This window comes from Varroa destructor, unplaced genomic scaffold (assembly GCF_002443255.2).
Source record: "Varroa destructor unplaced genomic scaffold, Vdes_3.0 BEIS01000001.1, whole genome shotgun sequence".
Lineage (NCBI taxonomy): Eukaryota > Metazoa > Arthropoda > Arachnida > Mesostigmata > Varroidae > Varroa > Varroa destructor.
This window is the reverse complement of record NW_019211454.1, coordinates 57,099,179-57,118,075: the sequence shown is the minus strand read 5'-3', so window position 1 is coordinate 57,118,075 and position 18,897 is coordinate 57,099,179. Positions and strand designations below refer to the sequence as shown.

General features: G+C 39.8%; 1 protein-coding gene across 8 annotated transcripts in view; it reads right to left on the bottom strand.

Annotated features, from left to right (window-relative positions):
* Positions 1 to 4,736: 4,736 nt before the first annotated feature.
* Positions 4,737 to 18,897, bottom strand: part of LOC111246381 (death-associated protein kinase dapk-1-like) — a 62,484-nt gene continuing 48,323 nt past the window's right edge. For 7 of the 8 annotated variants that reach the window (XM_022795915.2, XM_022795934.2, XM_022795887.2 and 4 more), the window contains 29 exons: positions 18,468 to 18,566; positions 18,164 to 18,262; positions 17,672 to 17,770; positions 17,188 to 17,286; positions 15,864 to 16,061; positions 15,484 to 15,582; positions 15,072 to 15,222; positions 14,446 to 14,666; positions 14,217 to 14,286; positions 13,934 to 13,989; positions 13,562 to 13,738; positions 13,229 to 13,313; positions 12,984 to 13,115; positions 12,446 to 12,591; positions 12,126 to 12,234; positions 11,686 to 11,777; positions 11,206 to 11,359; positions 10,973 to 11,082; positions 9,959 to 10,006; positions 9,591 to 9,869; positions 9,358 to 9,431; positions 9,050 to 9,148; positions 8,879 to 8,930; positions 8,514 to 8,606; positions 8,195 to 8,315; positions 7,812 to 7,947; positions 7,418 to 7,494; positions 7,058 to 7,119; positions 4,737 to 6,619 (listed from right to left, as the gene is read on the bottom strand). In XM_022795915.2, the coding sequence (XP_022651650.1) occupies positions 6,332 to 6,619; positions 7,058 to 7,119; positions 7,418 to 7,494; positions 7,812 to 7,947; positions 8,195 to 8,315; positions 8,514 to 8,606; positions 8,879 to 8,930; positions 9,050 to 9,148; positions 9,358 to 9,431; positions 9,591 to 9,869; positions 9,959 to 10,006; positions 10,973 to 11,082; positions 11,206 to 11,359; positions 11,686 to 11,777; positions 12,126 to 12,234; positions 12,446 to 12,591; positions 12,984 to 13,115; positions 13,229 to 13,313; positions 13,562 to 13,738; positions 13,934 to 13,989; positions 14,217 to 14,286; positions 14,446 to 14,666; positions 15,072 to 15,222; positions 15,484 to 15,582; positions 15,864 to 16,061; positions 17,188 to 17,286; positions 17,672 to 17,770; positions 18,164 to 18,262; positions 18,468 to 18,566 (3,525 nt within the window). In that variant the 3' untranslated portion in view covers positions 4,737 to 6,331. Of the gene's footprint in view, positions 6,620 to 7,057; positions 7,120 to 7,417; positions 7,495 to 7,729; positions 7,948 to 8,194; positions 8,316 to 8,513; positions 8,607 to 8,878; positions 8,931 to 9,049; positions 9,149 to 9,357; positions 9,432 to 9,590; positions 9,870 to 9,958; positions 10,007 to 10,972; positions 11,083 to 11,205; positions 11,360 to 11,685; positions 11,778 to 12,125; positions 12,235 to 12,445; positions 12,592 to 12,983; positions 13,116 to 13,228; positions 13,314 to 13,561; positions 13,739 to 13,933; positions 13,990 to 14,216; positions 14,287 to 14,445; positions 14,667 to 15,071; positions 15,223 to 15,483; positions 15,583 to 15,863; positions 16,062 to 17,187; positions 17,287 to 17,671; positions 17,771 to 18,163; positions 18,263 to 18,467; positions 18,567 to 18,897 lie in introns of those variants that run through there. The other variant, XR_002671654.2, reaches the window with a different exon arrangement.

Genomic DNA, 18,897 nt, shown 5'->3' with positions numbered 1-18,897 from the left:
AGAACTGCAACGGCCCGAGGTGGCCGTTAGATGCAGCTGAGAGAGGACAAACGAGGGCAAGGGCGAGATGAGCGGCCCAGGAGCTGGCGCCAACATTGAAAATTAGGTTAAAAAGATGAACTAGCGACTGTGGCGACATTTGTGTGAGACATAGTTAAATATAATTTAGAAGGAAGCAGAACGCTACACTACAGCGCACAGAGCAACATCTACCATAGAGGTACCTACGTAGTATTATGCGCCCCGTATAATTTTTAAGGTCAACTTTTAATCGATTTAGTACACTAAAAGCTGATTTGTACAGTTAACTGTTATTTAGGTGAAGCAGCTTGTGGATCCAAATGCAATTAATCGTGGCTGATTCATAACACTGACTTATGCCTGTCAGCAAGGCGGTAAAATCAGGCTTCCAATGCCTCATTCATTGGGTTGTTTATCCATCAAACAATTATCGCATTAATTATTATTAATTTCTACTATTAATTATTTTTTATACTATTAATTCGCAGATTCCTATACTTCGTTACGCGTCACTTTTTACAATGACGACGATAAGCAATTAATAAACTTTGAGATAGGTCAAACTAGGTGCAGCCTAGGTAAATTTAGAGAAAGATGATCAAACAGAATTAAAAAGATTCCGTATTACGAGTTGCACGTCCGTAAAAGATTCAATTGTTGCGTTGGTGCTCATTGTAATAGTCAAGAATGAACCGCGTACACGTTAGGTTTATAAAAACAGAGAATTTTCGTAATAAGGATTCGCATACTTGTTTTGCACCTTCTTTTGAAACCATCGATAACTGTGTTCATTTTATTCAATGATGGAACAGTTATTGTCTCGTTATCGCCAAATATTAATCGAGATTCAGTGACCGAAGCTGCAGTCGTTTAACCCGTTCGCAGCTGATTAACTCAAAGGAAAAACTGTACATGTTAAAATTGGGTTACTTCCATTTCTACGTATGACCCAATCTACTTTTCAAACAAACACCTTTGAGTTTAAATTGGCGTAGTCTCAGGGACGTCATGTAGACACGAACAAAAACTCTCTGAAAATAGAGTTCTCACTCTATACAGTAGAATTCAAAGGGCTTCTATCGAAAACGTTTTTATTTACCCACATCCAAATAGAGTTCTCACTCTATAGGATAGAATCCAAAGGGCTTCTATAGAAAACGTTGCCAAAAAGCCTTAAAAAATTTAATTGCACCAATCCCAGTAAATCAACCTTACTGCTCAAATCGTTTATGTTCTACCGGCCAGAACAACCGTCACCTCGCTTGACGCGCTCCGTTTAAGTGGCTCTTATATTTCCAGTTTTATGTCCGGTATCGTTATTAGGCACTCCATCATACGGCTGGCTCCGAGCACGGAACGAAATATGTATATACCCGGGTTCGAACCTAAGTTTAGCACGCAAGTACGTTACTCACTAAGCTATAATGGGGACGACCTTAATTAGCCTAACCATTCCCAACTGCCCAGCCCCACTAATGTGTCCCATAATCAACCAGGTCACGACGGTATTTAGACAGTATTTGATTGCATTCCAGCAAAAATTATTTTCTATACATACATTAGTCGTTTCGTGGACGTTTAATGAACGTTGTAATCGAAGACCAAATTTACGATATGGCGAATCATTATAACAACGAGAAACTTCGTTTAACTGTTTTTTGAACTGCTTAAGTGCGTAGACGCCCAGATAGTTCCACCGAAAAGCTGAAATGGTTACAAGTTAAGCGGACGAAATTATTGTAAGTACGAAGTTATCCGTACGCATGCGCTGTCCGGACCATAGTACAATAGATATTTGCTGCGGCAACAGTAAAACCGTTAAGCCACTAAACTCACCAGCCTTGAGGAGCTCTGTCCTTAACATCAGTTAACTGTAGGAATGTTCGACTAGCGTAAGTATTATTCCGATTCCTATCATTAGATGGATAAAATTTTAGAATCGACACTTATAAATAATAGCCTTGACAAAAAAAAGTTCTGTCTGCAAGGATTATGTCTATTTCGACAACTTACTATAAATCCGGACAGATTATTCAGGCATTCTTTCCAATTGGCAACCCAATTTGTCTATATAAATTATCAAACAACTTGAATTTTTGGATTTTGAAAAAAATCTATTTTATTTACTCGCATGCGAAATTCGGAAATCTATAGGTTTTTCGAGGTCAAAAAAAGACGTAATTCGTTCTAATAATTCAAATTATCTAGAGCTTTGTTTCGAGCCTAAATACAAAAGAAATGCTCGTAAGATTGCTTAATACTTGTATATATGTGGCTCTGACTACGTTCTATTATAATAATGAGCCAAAATACTGTAATCGCAGGTCAACAAAGTTAGGTTACCCAAAAAGGAACGATTTTCCCTATTTGTTTTGGATATGCAGAACTTAAAGATGACACCTCATTACGACCAGTCTAGTGATATAACTTGAAACATAACTAATCAAGTCAGAGTTAAATGTAAAGTCGAGAATCAAGTGTCCTACTGTAGAACGACAACCATGCATGACTTTGGCACATCAGATTCACTTTTTTTGCTAAGTACTAGTTACCTTTCAAGGAAAATATAAAATTAAAAGAAGAGACAACAGCATGATATGTTGCATTATCCTTAACTTGACTTGAACTTAATTGAATTACCTGATTTAATAATATTGATGTTTTCATGTAAAAAATGAACAGGTTTTATGTGATGATCGTTTTTGAACTCTTATTAAAATTAAGAATCCTCGATCGCGCTTTTAAAAATCTCCATTCTGAAATGTTTCCATCTAATAATAAGAGCGAAAATAATTTACTTCAATCGTACTTATAAATTTTCTTTCATAAACGATTTCACCGATTCACTCTGAAGCTTCAATGAAAGATTGAAAATGATCTTTCAAATCCATCTGCTACAAGGTATTATCGTCAATGGTCTCACAAATTTAATTTAGCCGCAAACTAAAGAAACAAAATCAACGGTATGAATCATCGCGACTGAGAGACGACTTCCTCTATAGGAAAGCAGAGAGCCTTTTGGCGATAGCTACTACCGCTAGTATTTTTCGCTAGCGTGCAATTATATTGATCGTAGCCGACAGCGAGATCCCCACCTCAGTGACCCTCCCAACCTCCCGGTGGGGTGGCTCGGACTAAGCGAATATGCTCGCTACATATACACGAACTTCTCGTATGCGTTTGTTGTGCCCTCGGTAAACGGGCTGGGTGGAGTCGCTGATCAGGCCATGAGTGTGGCCCGTGGGTCGCCGCCCCTGGGAAGATGACCCATCATAACACACAAAAAGTTGAGCAGGAAAACCAGCAAGAGACTCGTCATTGGTAGAGAAAGTGAAAAAGCTTTATTATCTAAGGGAGTTGTTTTTTCAAAAGAAGGAAACTATTCAGTTAGTCATCGTCGTGCGCTGCTTCCGCAAGTACAACTTTCGACAGGATCGGATTGATGCTCTCTTTGTCCCTTCCTGACAACTACAGTCAGAGCTTTAAAAGGATAGGGATCATTCCTACACATTTATATGGTAAAAACTATTCTTGTAATGTCATCTAGTTAATCATATGGCCCAAAAATTACCACACACGCTGAGCGTTAGTGTTATGCAGAGGCCATCACGCTAGCTGTTTCTGAAGAACTGAAAGGGGTGGCTCACCTATTCCTTTTGACGAAACCATTTTTTTTTTGGTCCTTTAGACTCGCCGTCAGACATTGCGCTGCTAAACTAGAGTTTACGAACATTTTTCATTACTGCATCGCCTAAGATTTAGCTACAATGTGTAAGTAAACTTCTGGTAATATATTATTTTGTACATCCTCTTATTATTCGACTCTATGCCAAAAAAATTGCACATTGTACCTGAATCTTTCAGCTAGAGTGAGTTAAAGACCTCAATGCGGTTAATGACGGGACTAAGTTTTGCTTTCTTTTCTGTTATGCTACCACCTCCAGTGCAATTTTTCGTGTGAGCTTTTGGGTGCCAAAGATTGTTAGCGAGTAGGAGGCAAGGATCTCGACACAGTTCAACTGGGCTTGTGTCCTGCTCTGAAATACCAGCTCAGAAGGAGCTGATACTCTACAACATTCGATTTATTATGGGTTTGTCTTTTATGACCTATAAAAATTTCGTGCAGGTCTTAAGCTGCATGAATATCAACATTTTATGAGATACATTTGTACTTGTCTCGATCAAAGCTGTATTTTACACGTCAATACAATATTACCCATTTTAGATGCGTTTTACGAAGGCAAAGTACTTGACGGAAAAGAGTGCTACAGGACATCTGGGTAAGAGAGATATATATTCCATAAACTCGGGAAAACCTGTCACCTCTGTAGAATTTCATGAACTTATGCTTCAAATGCCAATATTAACGTATAACATAACGTAAGTGGCATTGTTTACACCACTTTCAAATATACTTTCTCTATGCAAAGTATAGATCTGAACTATAATCAGAAATACTTACTTATATATTCGCAAGAGAACATAATTATCTGTACGTATAGCATTCAGTGGTTGATAGTCGTTAGGGCCTTCGTTAGCTCATGCGTCACAAATATTATCTGTTCCTACATCTCTCAGGACAATCTTAGGAGTAATGGAGAAACCACCACCTAAATGACCAAGTCGAAATTTTAATAAAATACAATTTTATGGTAAAAATATTATGCTAGTTAAAACGTGTTGAGGCATGCTATATGAAAGGACAACACAATGTATTTGTTTGAATGTTCCTTTAAAAAATGACATTTGTTACAAGAGCTCTCCCAGTCGATGATTGCACACAATCTGGATTCACCGGCATCTTTTTCACTGACCCTTTTTTTATTTGTAGATACAAACAAATTTCGATCTTAATTACCTATTGTATGTTCGTCTTCTAGTTTCACTATGGCCTCTATGGAGACTAAGAATCTATCTGTCTAATATACAATGGCACGTACTGCGTAACTCCGGCACGCCTTTTCTGTGCGGCATTAAGTAAGCAACGGTAATTTTTGTTCTTCGCTACATTACGAAACACACAAAATGCCGTCCCAAATCGTAAACAACGTATTTATATAGTTCACTTTAGATCCCACTGACATACATTCGTACGATACTTAGGATTCACGGGGCAGTAGTAAACAAACGACGAAAACGTGAGGTTGTCCACGGAATAGAAATTTTGTGAGTGTATAATGCACAAATGTTGGTACGCTGTCCATAGAAGTAAGGAAACAACAGAGATTCAATAGATCTTCCTTATATATATATATATATACATACATATATATATATATATATATATATATATCACCAACGTGTACACACCGACGGCATACAAATAAGTACAACAAAGCTTCAAATATTTTCACTTCTTTCACATAAATTAGAAATAATCAGTATTGGCAATAGGCTAAATAAATAAACTTTGTCTGCTACTAACGTAACGACTGTAACAAAGTTCATCTCATCCTTGAAAATACTGACTGTTAGGATTTTATAAAGGTTTGCTTATCTCGCAGTAGGTTAAGATGATTGTTTAGACAGGTGGACCGTTTTTATTTTTGGCCACAAATTTGCGAGACGAGTTCTGAGTTTAGAGACACTCGGCTTGGATTTACGCATAACGCAATATTTGATTAAATACTCTTCGACGTAAACGTTTTCGGGTTGTTATTATTATAGATATATAACACCATTGGATAATACATATTTATTTAGAAAACCATATATCGTTAAACTGTCACAAATAAAAGCAAATAGAAAAATATAATAACCGTCCGTCCAACTTTAGGCCGAATAGCGAGCACAATGTGTTTGAATGTTCCGCCTCACTGGCAGCCATTTTAGCTGATTCTCGGATTCTGGAATATAATATAATTCTCGAAATCCTGGAATCAGTCGTTATAGTAGTCATCGTCGGCGGCGACGGCGACGGCGTCGTCCTCGCAACGTGGAAAGTTAGTTCGCGCCATTAAATGTCCAATAAAGCCACGATTGTTATAAATTATTGAAAATACTTCAATGACGTAGTCTGCGCCCAAACGTCTTATCTGGTCCTACTATCTTGACTGCCGTTTTCCGTCCGAGTTTTGCCAACGTACTGATTCAATCGTTGCTACTAAATATATATATATATATATACACGTGTTCCTGATTAGTACAGTCCTCAGCTTCCTCATCGAGCACCGAACGCGGTATTGTTATCATAAGTGTACTAACCATAAGAATTGTTGAAGAATTGTCCGGGACATGGGGAGCTTTCATATGGCCTTTTCTTAGAACGCTAGCTGGTTAATAAACAATGTTAAAATTGGCTTCTTTTTAGTCATCGTGACATGTTTGTGCTAGACGCGCTTGACAGTGCAGCGGAAGCGTGGTGCGATCGACGCGGCGATTGGCCCCCTTGGCTAAAAGCCAATCCACTGTTCTGTGGATGGCTTTCGGGTATTAGTTTGGAGTTAGCCAGCGACGCTGTTGGTGGACCGGGAGCCCCATCCGTAGCCGGAGGGACAATCTGCAACAGTGGGGAGGTACCCAAAACAATGGCAGCGCCATCTTCACGGCCCAGCTCAAGCAGAGCCGTGGCAAGTGCTCCAATACTGCTCTGAGATACCTGCAGATGCACATAGATAGCTACCGTTAACAATGCGAGTTAATTTAACTATCTTGTAGATAGAGTTACGATTCCGAGTTCCGTGAAGTGAAATTTTGCGTTTTGAAATAGCGCACTTCAGCTAAATCAGCAACGTTTAAAACGCACGGCACAAGTCTATACAGTTTTGTGCATCGTACTTAATACATAAGGAACTTATGCACTCCGAGCAGCGTATAAGATTTTTTCATTTTCATTATGTCATCCTGCAGGTTCGCTTTGACGACACCAGTCTTTGACATGATAATCACGCAGGAGTTCTTCAACTAAAACTGTTTCTTATAGTGACCGAGGGGTACAAAGATGTAGCCCATGAAGTACCCTTCCTACTGGTTGTCGCCCTGTCGAAAATGACCTCTGGGCTTTCAACTGCAATTGCCAATAAGTGACTTCTCTTACCCGCGACCAATGATGCAACACATTTGCAATCGGTGAATTGTTTGCACTGCCAACTCGTAAATCTGTAATAATATCAGATAGTTATATATAAGCCTTTTGTAGAAAACTTGCCTAGAAATATCTAAGTCGTGTAGGATATATTGTGCTTCGTTCAAACAGCTAGACCAGCACAAGTTAATATTCTTGGGTAGTTATACAATGCGTAAAAAGCAAGCGCTTCAACGTATAAATCAAAGGACTATTAACCAGCACAGAGGCGACCATTATCTCTTGCTCACTCTCCGAAGGTAACCTATCTAAGTAATTCAACTATCAAATTTGGTTTGAAGTCATATAGGAAAAAAGTAAATTGATTGTTACCCTGATCCGAAAGTTCGTGCGGGGACGTTTGTTTCATAAAAGGGCGCTCATCTTCCTTTGATCCTGTGCAATCTATTCTGTTATATTCAACCCATAAAAGAAATGTAAAAATGCAAGCAAACGAACCATATTAGTAAGACAATAAAGGTGATGATGACTACGTACAGCGCCGGGCATCATTGTATTATGTGATGATACAGAAGCAAACAACGACACTAAAGTCATCCCGTTAAGGTGACAGATTATTCATTCATTGGGTCTCCCTAAGTTCCACCCACGAAGAAGGTGTAGCCGCAGCGATAATCCACTAACCTATTTTTGAACATGGTAGACCTTGACTACAAGAGAGAAGCATATCATGGGACCTGAAACTCAGTCCAGGTAATTAAATTACCTGGGCAAAATGTCCGCACATCCTAACTGAACAGCAAGTAGGCACCAGTCTCGTCCTAACCTCTCTGGCGGATCCAGTGCTGCTCCTAACTTCTGCCGTGTCAAGACAGACAGTTGCGAAGAGTGTACCGATGGACCTTGAAACAAGTTATTTCAATAAGTGTCAATCGGCAAAACCGTGAGTCGGAAACGACTTTTTCAGTGATTCCAAAGAAAGAACTTTAGCAGAATAGAAGATTTAACACCATTTCAATGAATAAAGTAATGTCCATTAGATAGGCAAACAAGAATCAGTAAGCAGACATTGCTCACCTTTTGATGAATATCAAGCTATAGCAAAGAAACCTGTTGTGCAATGGCTCTTTATTTCAGGTCATTGATTACCTGGCACAAATGCAGTTCCGACCCTTTCGCAACCTAGGAGATCAGTGATCAGCTCCTTTTTTTTTGTGTCAGGGTGCTCCACGGTCGCTTTTAGTCCTTCTGTTAGCATAGCTCTCATGACCTAACCAATGACAGTTGGCAAAGAAATATTGCGTGAGGAATTAAACTGGTGCGGGTACGACCGTTGAAGTGGGAAACGATGTCCTCTTTAGATAGAAACAATATCTAATTCAAGTGTACTTCCTGTTATATGTTATTGTTAAATTCATTTCTAGAGTTCATTAATGGGTAATGAGCAGAGCAAAGAAAGATCACTAACCTGCGTCGCAGGGTATGCATGAGCATGAAGTACTCCGTTTTTTAGATCTTCAATTGATAAAAGATTTCGCTGAAATGCGATGCCCGGACATACCTTGACGAGTTAAAAGAAGAAAAAAGATAAGGTATTCTGAGCAAAATGATCGATTGTGTTTTGATTGTTTTATTAAAAAAAAATAAGCTCCTGTATTTGATTTGATGTGTTTTAAGATTTTCAATAAAAATTTAAAACGATCGAATTTTCTCAGTACCAACCAAAAATAGCACTATACCAAAGTCATGCTCAGCGTGAACAGGCGCTTTGAATCGCGTAAACACGCAATAAATTTTAGATCACGGTGCGAGTGTTGAACGAGATAGACTCACCTCCAAAAGAACATCATCAATGACAGTCAACAGCTCCTCCATGAAGTAAAAACTGAAATATCCAGTATAAGCGTTACCGGTTTCGTCAGTTGGTCATAACGAGTTCTCAATAAGATTAGACATTAATCAAATTTCAATTATGACATTGCAAAACAGCAACAACTTCCGTACCAGTTTGTGTGGGTGTCAGCAGGGCCCCGAACTTTTACTTCCAACGCGTCTCGGCTCCGTTCAAGTAACACGACCCCTTCCAGCATTTCATTCACGTATCTACAAAGAATCGAGTACCCTCAACGTACATATGATCTGTAACTTTATCATTTAAATCTGCATTTAAACATGCAGCGGAAAATAATCAGTAAGCGTGTTTTTTTTTATTCTAGCTGATACAATAGCTGTGTTCGGTCATACGTCGCCACGTGTTATCGTACGTATCGGCTATGTAATATAAGCTAGAATAGCGTGCGTATTGTTGTTACCTGCTTCCGTATCGCCACTGAAGTAGCTCCGTACCATTGCCTGCATTGATCAAGGCCATCCGTCGTAGATGGACCTGCTCAATAAGTATTGGACTTACTATGACTATGAGCAAAAGGTGCAATGTTTAGAGGTTTAATATTTAATAGAACTTAACAAAATTCGTAATCGTTATTAATAAATTAGTTAATAGCTAGTTAATTTTCAGTAGAAAATGTTCTGTATCTGTTCATACTTGTATCCGCGGAAATAACGTCGGCAGGATTCGTGAGAAATCATCGAAGGGTACGATGTGTACACCAAGTTGCACTCGGAATTCTTTATTACTGCTATTGGCCTCTGTGAAGTTAGCATTAGCCCCGCTGCGCATGGTTCGATACGTTCCCATTGATGACACGATATGTTCTCTATGTAAATCCCATACACTTCCGGAATTGCAAGTATCGGAAGCGAGCGATCCATCCATGGGAATTGCACCACTTCCTCGAAAGTAGCAGGGAAACTCATACTCCACCTTTAAAGTTATTATAAGGCGTCACAAAATTGAATATATATGGGTATATATATATTTTTTTAACTGTACTTATTTGTTTTCATACGAACCTCTCCAGCGTTGTCGTATTGTGTGCACAGCTTGAGATTCTCAAGGACCTAGACGGATGACAACGATACCATAAAAACAAGATATATTTTATAGTTAATCGGTATGCATAATAAAATGCATGTGGATTGAATTAACCTAGAACGTAAAACCAATGGCTTTTTTTTTACTCACTTAAGCAGTAGCTATCAGCAGTAACATATCTAGGGGTTCGCATCTATTAAAACATACAACTTTATTTGGAGCTCACTGCATGGCCTCGGCAACTTCTTGTTTTTTTCATATCTGAGAGTCCTATCCTCTCGCGAAATAAACCTGTAGTGTTCGCAGAAATGGCAACCTTACGATCGACCTTACAATGAAAACTTTCATTGATCAGGCTCTAAATCCTGACGTAGCCACATAACGGATTCTTTCCGAGCACTTCTTTCATCTGGCGCTGCACTAAATAAGACGGGCTTGACGCAGTGTTCTCCTGGTGTGAGTTCCAGGGCATGTTGGTTGAAATTGAAGGGAAATTGTCGATTCCCCTAATTTAACATCTACCACGTTAGCCCTAAAGGGACGATGGCTGTCTATTTCACTAGCAGTCTTTCTGAAATCTCGGAAGTTAGAGATGCGTCAATGCATCCACTAACATTGACAGCTTCGTCTCATCCCAAAGACGTTCATCTATGCTAACCGGCCCCGCAGTGCGCCGCCCCTTTCTTCCTTCCCCCGACATAATTTTGAGCTGCGTTTGCCGAAGAATGTAGCAGGCGCCGTTCCTACTTTGATAGCCCCCTGATGACCTAGCATCGAATACAGGAGCGCTCTTATAGATGACTGCTTAGGTTGGCTTGAATGATACTGCTTTGGATGCTGCATCAAAGTTAGCAAGACTGTCGGATGAATACAGCTGCTGTGAAATTTTAAGTGGGCATTAAAAAATTATGAGACTAAAACGTCCTTTAGAATCATAATAATATTTGCTTCTTCAATAACACTCGGTACTTTGTTTCGAACTTTTGACATACCTGGAGGAGATCAACAGCATCGGCCTCAGGACAAAGTAGCTGGAAAGCTTCCGGTGAGAAACAGCCTGTTGGACGAGCACGTTCTATTTCGTCATAGGCCAATACATCGCCTACAAACATCCCTATCTTTAGTAAACATATGTTCGCATTTGCATTTCGGAAAAAGAAAGTTTATTTATGATGTTCGCATTAATTCTTGAAGAGAAAAATTGGTAGCTGAATCTCAGCCTTACCTATAACCTCTGATCCGAGCCAGTGCGGAGTTAGCACGACCATATCTGTTTCGGTATCCGAAGGACTATATACGACTTCACCTATTAATGTCAATTGAAGTACGAGGTCTTTCAAATGTTCTTCGCCAACCAGAGGATTAATCTGTAGCCTCACCTACATTACAAACAATACAATAAAAAGCTGTAGCAGATCTCCCGAATACCATCCGATTTTATCATGTAGGCAATATGATTCTAAAGAACATTTCAACTCAAATTAAAGTTAGGTAAATTCCGATGAATTAATTCTTAAAGCAGGCCCTGTTCCTTCTGCTGTTGATCACTTTAACACGTAAACGGGGGTAAACGGTTTCTATTGTATACACTGACAGGCGATCGTCTAACCATTATACTCTATTTTGTAGAAGGATGGACGCTTTTTAACTTTCACATAAACTCAAGAAAAACTTTTCAATTTGCTTAGCTTTGTTAGAATATTACCATGTCTCGAAACTGATCCCAGGTAAGTACAGGGAACGATGGAGATGCACTTCGCCATTTAGCCAGTTGCCCCAACATAACTTCCAAAAGACCTAAGTTGAAATAAAGAGAAAGCAACATATTGAGGATACACAGCAGATAAGATAAAATAAATCAATTTACCATAGTAATCGCCAGACTAATGACTGCAGCTCTAGGCAGAATTTTATATCGTAATATAGAAATTAAGTTTATATTAAAGATCAAGTAGACGAGTTCATTCTAGAAACGACCTTGTGCCTCCGTCGACCCACGATCCTGCTCTTTCACGGTAATTCATTATTTAAGCATACAACCCTTCGACGTTTATGCTGTGAATCGCAATATCCGCCGAACAGACTGTTTTCTTTCGTTTCAATTTATTTATTATTTTGGAAAGGGAACTTTATTTAGTTACTAACCTGTCGATCGGGGTAGCTGTTGAAGTATTGATGTTCTCATCGATAACAGATAGCCTTTTAGGCTTTTTAGACCTGCTGAAGAAACTGAGTGCGCGTCAAGGACAAAGACCTGTGAATAGTCGATAATTTGGAAATATATTTATTTTTTACAGTACACATATAGCCACAGTTCCTCGATCTGGATTCTTAACTTCGAATGGATACATATTAGACAGAATTTAAAATAAGAACAACTAATTTATTAAAGTGTCCAGTAAGAACACTCATGCTACTTATTACTCATTAATTTTTGAATCCCCTGAAATCGTAGAATGATTAACCTGCTCGTGAATGTCAAATACATGGCCAAATTTTGCCTGCAGCTGATCCGCCACATGTTGAGCGAGGTTCTCGGCATCCTTTTGTGAAGAGATCTGGTCGGCATGAGTTGCTACCAAAGCTACCTGGAGGGGTCGACTAGATTTACCTGGTTCAAGAGTAAAACAAAAATGTACACTCACATTAATTGTAAAAGCTTTTCATCGTTCAGGAAAAGCTTCGTATGCAAAAGTGTCAGGATGCGGTAAAAATTTCCTTCTGTTAAATCCTCCATCACTTTTTACAAAGCTATTGTGTCTATCTAAACTCTGAATTGCGCAGGACTCTACCTCTGTCATGCGCTTTTAACCGTTACAAATAGACTACTGCGGACAGCACTCATATGCTTGTGAACGGTACAGACGTTTGCAAATGTAAAAAAGCGAAGCTTTTTGTCCTTGGGAAAGATAGTGATGATGGCTCAAACACAGGCATTGTTTTAAACCGATGACGCATTTTGTCACTTACCCAGCTTGCTATTAGAAAATTAACTCTTATTACCTCCCATTGCTAAAGGCTCTTCCGGCGGCGCCTGTCCTTGTAACCACATCAACCAAAAACTCAACTGCCGTATCTGCACATCCAGAGGATCGGTCAGACGGGTGCACAACAGGTGTACACTATACGGGTTCCCTGTGGTGTTCCAAATTTAGCACACGATTAACGAATGTATGCTCTTGTTAAAGATGAAAACAATCAGCAATATTTGAGCGAATCGTTCTTCGTGCGAGCAGATCGTTACTTACCCACGAAATGGTCATATGTGAGGAGATAACCTTCTTGTCCGGAAAAGTCCCAAAGGCTAACATCACCTACCCCAGATATAGCGGTCTAACGAACACACACAAAAGAAACGTTCTGAACTATCTCGTCAAAATTATGGAAGATAATCTAGACTTAAATAGAATTCTGGAGAAAATGGACAATAATTCAAGTGGTAATAACTGGTAAGTGGTAGACACTTCAATTCAAGGATCGCTACGGTAATATAAGATCTTATAATTTAACAGTGTGACACAAGTGTTCGCGTAGATGTCACTAATTTGTCGCCAAATGAAGTGCGTTTATATTCATCCTACCTGATGTATTTCAATACCACGTGTATAACTCGGAGATGGTCCGACCGTCCCTTCAAACACGTCTAACTCAGATCCACCGAGTTTCCTTTGCTGGCTCTGCGAACCTGCAGAATCCGCCCAATCCGCGCCCACCGCAGCAGATAGGCCTACATTCTTTAAATTGTTTTCCGAGTCGACCTGAAACAAGGTACAGTATATCAATTCCATAGATGAAGGCTTAACGCAATAGGGTGGAATGTATCAGTTTATTCTTAGTTGGTTACTCTCCTTATGCCTATGCTTACTAGGCAAGCCGATATCGCTTTGACCAAAATATCATATACATTCCCCATCCGTGTGCACATGTTACAATTACGCTTTGAATAGGCATACCTCACAAAGCATATCTTCGGGTGTCGACGCGCGAGACGAGTTTCCACCGGAAATAACTATTAAAGATACAAAAGCAAGAAACAATACGACCGTACGTAAGTCAGTAATCTACATGGAATGGTATGAGCACTATGTGGACATTTTCGACAATGAATAGGGGTATTGGCATACCCTATGAACAAGCATATTACATTAAACCCAATACATTATCGTCTTTGGTCTGAGTATAATCGATGCAACTATCTGTAATATAATTATGTATTTCAAAAACGAATAAGCTTACGGCTGCTTTTTGACTTGCTGTTTATGCTACTTCCAACGCTGCCGGTACCCTGAACGGCTGAATGTGATATCTGTTGTAGCAAACAACGAACATGCACCAACTTAGAATAAAAATTGTGACATGCTTGAAGCTTTCTTATTTACTTATTTAGAGTAGCCAAGTTCAATCAGAGAGATGGGCCAACATGAGTACGTTTGAGCCAGTGTAGTACGTGGGATATCATGCGCACCTGTTGGTTGGTCGGATTTGCTTTAGCTGGTGGTGATGACCTCGTCCGGAACCAGCTACTGAAGTAGCCACATTTGAGAGAATCTACGAGTGCACTTTTACCAACTCCAGTTGGTCCAAGAAGTTTCACTTTAATACGAGCCAGCTGCTGGCCATTTATCTTTATCTGTTCGACAAAGTCCTGCCTGAGTGCGTCGTTCTTCAAACGAGCTAGTAGCTCCCCTACGAAAGCAAGTTACTGAATTAAATTACACATTATACAGAGTCAAACCAACAATGAACAAGGCATGATTAAACGGGCCTGTCTTGTCCGCCTCAAGGTCAAGATCGCCTACTGCATAGGTTACTCGACAAACGGGGCATCATAGCACTTACTAGCTGATTGATTTTCGTCTATCAATTTCGCCAGTTGTTTCCGGCGGGTCGTAAACTATGCACGATATATAGCTCAAACCATATGTGCTTATATCTAACCTTTCAGCTTCTTTGGTATACAAGCAACCAGATTATTTATTTCTAAGAGATAAAACGACGTGGTAGTAGTAGCAGACAACTGACAGAAAGTGACGTTTATACCTGCAAACGTCATAGCAACAATGCAACGACACGTCAAAAATAAGGCCTCACCTATGTGCGTATGACCCTGTGCTAACGCAATAATCTCAGCGGGAACTCCATCGCGATTCTTTGCATCTACACGACAGCCTGCTAGCAGGAGACAACGAACGATTTCATCGTAACCATTTTTGGCTGCCAGATGAATTGGGTACAGTCCCGCCTATAATTTAAATTATTGATGCGTTTTATTATCTATTTTATCACCCTAAAGGCTTTATTATTATTATGGGCTCACCTAATCCGTTTAATGACAAACCTAAAGATATTAGTGAAAATGAGCTGAACGAAAAATTACCACTTACGCACACAAAAAAGCGCACTGACCGTTGTGAGAGACGTTGGCATTCTCTTCTGAGATCATGACTACTATTTATGAGAAACAAGCCACATGTAACATAGTTTTCTTGATAAAATCACGAACCTTATTTGGCACGTCGATGTTGCACCCGAGGGCGCATAAAGATTCCACAAGGCTGAGTAGGCCATCCCGACATGCTACATGAATTGGAGCATCTCCGTGCTACATAATAACGGACGATCAAGAGCGACAACTTATTAAAAGTGATGTACATAACGCACAGACTTCGTCCGTTGAATCAATAATGTTGCATTATTACTCTTTAACTACTGTTCTAATATTGCACCACTGCGCCGATGGTTTTGTTCAGGATTTTAATAAGTCCATCTCTCGTTATTTCAATTGGTGCCATCTGATGGATTACAACATGACCAGCAAGCTCTGCCGACAAAACAATCGGCTGTACCAGTTTGCAAGCATACACCATCTTATTAACTTCTCACATTATCGAGGACATCGTTGGGGCATCCTGCCTGGAGAAGGACAAGCGCCACAGGTACATGATGCCTGCGCAGGGCAAGATGCAGCGCAGAACATGCGTGCTTGTCTAGAAGCTCTAGTTCCGCACCAGCTTCTAGTAGACAGCGCACCGATTCAGTATGACCTCGAGATGCTGCAGCATGCAACGCTGTCTCGCCTTCCTATGAAGAAAAAATAGAACCGGAGGAGACTTGGATTAACTTCTGGTTAAACTTACCAACAACTGAGTGTGACAGATGATGTTTAATGCACATTCATTTTAAGCCTGCAAAAAAGCGGCCCAAAAATTTCCTCGATGTACAGGCTCTGTTTTTTTAGGTCCAAAAGACTAGCAAGATAAGAAAATCAGTATTATTTTTTTTCCAGAAAAAAAAACAAACAATAAACCTAAAATATGCATATGTCGTATTCTGCATATTTATTACGACTCGTTATGTTCACAACCCAAAACTGCTTTATAGGTCGAAGACCTGGATAGGCGGCTCATAAACTTAAAAGCTCAATTGTCAAAGTGTCTACTATGGCGGATTTTGGATAGCCAATTAACTTGTGTGTATGGCGCACTAATACGACAGACATTATCGTCCCTCAACGTGTCCGCTGTACGAAGAGACGCTGCGTAACATAGCGTCAACACGAGCAAGTGGCGTCGACAAGCGCGCAATGGTCTGATTTGTTCGGAGAAATTGCACGCTAGAGTTGTTTCGAATCAAAGATTGTCCTTATCATGTTGTAGTAGGACGCAGGATTGCTAAACGCGACTGATCAAATCGATTCGACGAATAAATTGTCTGACACAGCCAGCCGGCTCTCGATTCTCTAAGCGTCTCAATCTCAGGGCAGATGCCGCGATTCTTTGCCAGATCCTTTCGTTGCCTTTGTCACTTGTTATGTAGCCACTCGTTTCGATTTATATGATTATTCGACGTATGGGGTAAAGACAATGTCATCATCGTAGACAAATATGAACAATAGCCTATACGCTACTAAGATGATAAAAATAGAGAGTACAAGGAAAGCGTATGTAGTAACATCCTACAGATGCAAGATATCTGACCTAGTCAAAAATAATTGTCATTTCATGAAATAACAAGAGGCTCTAATAGATCAAGACGACGCAATCTCGGATTGGATAGCAGGGCGACAAAAAAGCAGGACCTCCCGATATAACTGTGACGCGCCAAAAGAGCAGTCCTCGTATCCTTATATAGTTTTTAATAAACAAAACTGAACAAATCTCGTGCCAGCCAAATGAAGCGTGACCGAAATAGCCATAACAATACGTACCTTATTCCGAAGGTGGGTAAGTGCACCAGCTTGACAAAGCACGTACATAATAGCTGGAAAGTCATGCCAGGCGGCAATATGTAACGCGGTATCACCGTGCTGAAAAGCACCATCGAAAGGCAGTGATCATATATTACGATCTCAATAGAATGTTTTGAATATTTTTCTATAAGTGTGGTCTTTCGTTACAGACGGAGTGAGCCGAAGTCCACTACGCCTTCTGAGCGAGCTTGGTCGCCAGCGCTGTGCTCGAGATAAATTAAAAGTACGCTTGTGTCAAATCAACATTTATAAGTATTTTGTTTATTACCTTAGTAGACTTTTGTTTAATTTATTCGTTAAGGGCAAATGAGCGTCAATTAGTTGAATGAATTCGCAAATTGCTTTTTGCCGCTTACGACGTATCGATCGAACTACCGGCAACTCCAATCACAATTATAGCAGAGCAATAAATATTTAATTTTATTAATAAAGTGTTACGTACCTCATCGACGTTATTGATGTTAGCTCCCAGAGAGCAGAGAAGTTTAACAGCTGCTCTATGGCCGTAGCGGGCTGCTACATGCAAAGGATATTCGCCTTGCTACGAAAACAATACAGATAATGACATTACCGTGCACGCACAGATGCCAATCAATCGTTTATTAATCTGCTCGCCATTACATGTTATATCTATATATATATGAATTTTGCCTCGAGAAAATCAATAGCGCCGTTATTTAGATAACAGTCCACTTCTGAGCTGTCACTTCCCACCAAGCCAACAGTTACAATCGATGAAAATCACGAGTTCTCAATAGGTAAAGAACACGCAAAAGTGATCTACTATCTTGAACATACCTCCAGGGGAACAGGACCTCCCGTAGAAGAAAACCCAGATCATTGCTGATTACCATTATGTATAGTTTACTATTCGAAGCTAAAAGTCTCAGTCTACCGCGGCGAAAATGAGAAGCGATACCCGTGGGCCTTTTACCTTGTTATGGGTGTTGACCTTAGCTTTCTGTTCCCACAGGTACTGAATAGCGTCGGTGTGCCCTTGCCGGGCAGCCCAGTACATAGCACTGTCACCATGCTGAAATTGGTATTAAGTTGCTGGTCTCATTCTTCGAAAAAATGCTATATACTAAACTTATTTTGATAGTCAATACTGAAAAAAAACTATCCGTAAGAGCTATTAGAAACATGAATAGAATGTTCTCGTCTAGTGAACATTGCTATCAAATGCAGCAAGGACATGTATGGGTCCTAGTATATTATGTCAAGAATATTGCGCTTACCGAATCAGCCACATCGAAATTGGCCCCACGTGTCTCTAGAAAGCGCAAAACATCAAGACGGCCTGCTCCCGCAGCGATATGCGCAACAGTCTCCCCATGCTGTAAGTAAGTTTAGAAGGACAATGCATCAGTTAATATGATCCTGAAAAATCCTAATCGGTTATAATTACGAAGAGTAAGATTACACCTGTAGCCGCGTACAGCCGAGTAAATACGTGGCGCAAAAAATAGGATTTAATTATTGAAAAAAATGTTAAAATATAACGTAGCTAAGATAGCGACCAGTTATAATAAAACTAATGGTTGTTCTTCTTCTGCTAGCTGCTAGTTGTCCACTGTTGGGTTATATAAAACATGGTCCATAGGGTGAACTATTTAGAAGATGTTCAAAGACAAATGGATGGTCCAATTTGTCCATTGCTCTCTGCAC